General features: G+C 36.4%; 1 protein-coding gene across 1 annotated transcript; it reads right to left on the bottom strand.

Annotated features, from left to right (window-relative positions):
* LOC117632255 (putative pectinesterase 63) lies at positions 1-1714 on the bottom strand. The gene is made up of 4 exons (XM_034365693.1): positions 1185-1714; positions 837-1043; positions 354-595; positions 1-244 (listed from the first exon to the last, which is right to left on the bottom strand). Exons 1-4 carry the CDS (start codon positions 1683-1685, stop codon positions 79-81), a joined length of 1116 nt encoding a protein of 371 aa, XP_034221584.1. The 5' UTR covers positions 1686-1714; the 3' UTR covers positions 1-78.
* Between the last annotated feature and the right edge of the window lie 1675 nt (positions 1715-3389).

The raw sequence follows: 3389 nt of genomic DNA, 5'->3' as shown, positions 1-3389 counted from the left end.
CGTGCGGCTTTCTCAATAGCGCCCATATATAAACGTGTATACAAAGTTAAGAAAACTATATCCTAGTCTTAAGAAAATCTACACTTTTGGATTTGGAGGAGGAAGCAGCCATTTGGAACCCTGAATATAGCCAAGGTTGAGGAAAGGTTTGATTTGTTCCTCATTCAGCTGTTTGGTGTATTTTACTCTCCCAACCATACTTGAACCTGGACCCGAACACTTGTATTCTCCATAGAACACGGTGCTGAATATAACAACAAACACAAAAAAAATATTGAAACTATTAATTAACTCTCAAAGCCGTTCAATTATATTAAAATCCTTAATCAATTAGTGTGTTTTAATTTGCTTACCTGTCACGTTCGGGGCGGTTCTTGTTGTTCCAACCGGCTGGGGTGATGACCTCGGACATGCTGGTGTAGGCAAAGACCACCCTAGGACTGGTCCTCCAAGCCCTGCCCAAATACGTGCCATTTCCAGTCCCAGTTATGTTGCAGTGGACAAATGAGTATCCAGTATCCTCTGAAGCTGAGTCCCTTGCTTGTGCTGTTATCACTGTCATTTCATTATTCCCCAACACATGTAACTCAGTGTTCTGCACCCATTAATTAACTACCCATCAAAACCATGACATGATACATAAACAACAAATAGTTGAGTTATAGTGAAGAGTTAGTCGTATACATAACGTTTCTCACACAACATGTACGTGAAATTCACTATTATAAGAAGAGACTCGCATTTAGCGATTTGATTTGTAAAACATGTAGGGAGAGTTAACAAAAGTTCCTTTATAAGTTTTCCTTTTATTTAGGAATAATAATGGGTGGCATTACCAAATAGAGAGACTTTCCACTTCCAAAGATGAAATCCACGGTGCCTTCAATAAAGCAGTCCTTGAAAAAATGATTTCCCTTGTCATCACAAAGTGTGTCTTGGAAACCAATCAGTCTGCAATTGAACAAGGCTGACTTGGTCCCTGACACCCTCAATGCCAATGCCTGTTCTCCCACTCTTTTTCCATCTGGCTTTGGTGAAGAGTTCTTCACACAACCACAAATCAACGTAAATTATAAGGAAACAAAAATATTAAAAGAAAGTTAATAATAATAACAAATTATTGTGTGTGATGATAATATCACATAACATGAAACATTTCTCGCAAACGTGAGACCTTTACGTACCTGAATAATAAGGTTAACTGCCACGAAGTAGTCGGATTCAGCAATCACTGTGGCACAGTCCACAGTTCCGTACTTTTGGGCTGTGCCAGAAAAGGTCAAAGTTGGCATATTTGTTGGAGAGCCATAAAATGTAACAAATGGTTTATTCCGTGGAATTGTGATTTTTTCATTGTACTCTCCCCCTCCAATGTACACAATGACACGTTTGGTATTGTCGGCCGGAATGCTATTAACAGCGTCAGTGATGGTCTTGAATTCTCCACTTCCATCTTTCATAACCTTGACGACGGTTTGACCAACCTCAGCCGTTACAAGGGCAGGGTCAAGCGTGACCTGCCGTTCTTTGTACGAATTCACGTTGTTATTGAACCACGTGTTAACCTGGGAGTAGTCGGCTGGTACCGGTGTATCAACATTTGCCACGGCTATAGTGGCGGTGAGGAGAATTAATGTCACGATTAGAGCTGCATGGACATCCAAACATGTGTTTTTTCCGGCCATTTTTATTGTTTATTTTTCTGTTTCTTGGTTTCGAGTTTTTGTATCGTAGTGGGTGCTGTTGATTGGAATGGTGAATAGAAGGCTTTGATTTTATAGTCCACTATGCAAGAGTTGGTTAAGGCACAATGCATATTGAGAGGGATTAATCCTAAATTTGTGGGTTTTGGAGAGCTTCTTGCACATTTTGGTTTCTAATTAGGGGCTTATGTTCATAGAGATTTCAGTTATGCATTTTTTATTTGTTGGATAACAGAAAATCACTAGCTGTAGCTAGCTCTACAACTTAATTTGGGAAGGCATCAGAGGACATAATTGTGGTATTATTAAGAGAGTTCACTTTGCCGTCACATATAAAATCTCAGTTATACCCTTGATTATTAAGGATAGTCACACATTCGTAACGGCGAAACCACCCTTAGACTAGGTTGGGCTCCACGAGTGTAGACAAATCTAGAAAAATAAGGATTTAGCGCTAATTTTAGGAAGTTCACCCCATTTTGTGAAAGCTCACCTCATTCTAGAAAAAATTAGTCCTCTCAAACCTAATATAGCTCCTTTAGCGGGAAAAAAAGGAGAGTAAAAGAGTTGACAAATAATCTTGTTGATAGGTTGACAATATTATATTATACAAGAACATTTTTGCTCACCACTTTTAACCTAATGTGTATTTTCATCACCATTCTCAAGACTTGACGCATGTCTATGGGTAATAGAACCATAATTTTTTGTTTTTTGTTTTTTGTTGTGTGTGTGTGTGATGATATTATAATGAGAGAGAAACAATACTCCCACTCAAAGATGGATGAAATTAATTACTTTATTAAAATTGAATTTGTTACTTAATTTTTATCTTTAAAAATTAATATATGATCATTTAGAAGTTAAGCATTTAAAAGTCCAGTTCTAGGATCTAGGTCACTTTGCGCTGCAAGGAAGGCTACATGGGTTAGATAAGCTCTCAAACCTCTTCCAATCGTGAACCATAACCGTCAGATCATCCACCTTAACACCTATAGGACTCGTTTGTTACACAGGACTGTCTTGGCATTGACTATACTTGGGAACTGTCTTGACTTGGTCTAAGTTGGATAACACTTATCCTGCGTTTGGTGTACGTATGGATTAGGGCAAGATTTTTTTATTTTTTAAAAATTATATATATATACAGTCCCCTTCTATTGAGGAATCCCTCAAATAATTTTATTTGAGGGACGCCCTTTAGGGTACCCTACAATTTTTTTCCCAATAATCCAAACCATCTTATTTTTGGGTATTCATTCATAGATCATCCTTACAAAAAATTAGACAAATCGGAAACCGTTTCGACATCCAATTGTGTCTTACAAAATCAATGAACACGGTGCTTTAAGAAAGTACTAAAATTTCAATAACTCAATTGAGTGGTCACATGATATCGGATTTAAGTGATTTTTTGTAAATATGATTTTTGAATGAGTATCTATAAAATAGACGATTTGGATTAGTGAAATACAATCCGGAGTGGGGCCTACAAGGGGCGTCCCTCAAATTATTTGAGGGATCCCTCAATAGAAGCTCTTTGTATATATATATATATATATATATATGTATAAATACATATATTATGTATGTGTATATACATATTTTATAATATATATAATATATATGTATATATACATACATATATAATATATTTATAACATATATATATATATATGTTTATAT

This window comes from Prunus dulcis, chromosome 6 (genome assembly GCF_902201215.1).
Source record: "Prunus dulcis chromosome 6, ALMONDv2, whole genome shotgun sequence".
Taxonomy (NCBI): Eukaryota; Viridiplantae; Streptophyta; class Magnoliopsida; order Rosales; family Rosaceae; genus Prunus; species Prunus dulcis.
The sequence above is the reverse complement of the archived record's forward strand: the minus strand, read 5'-3'. Positions and strand labels throughout refer to the sequence as shown.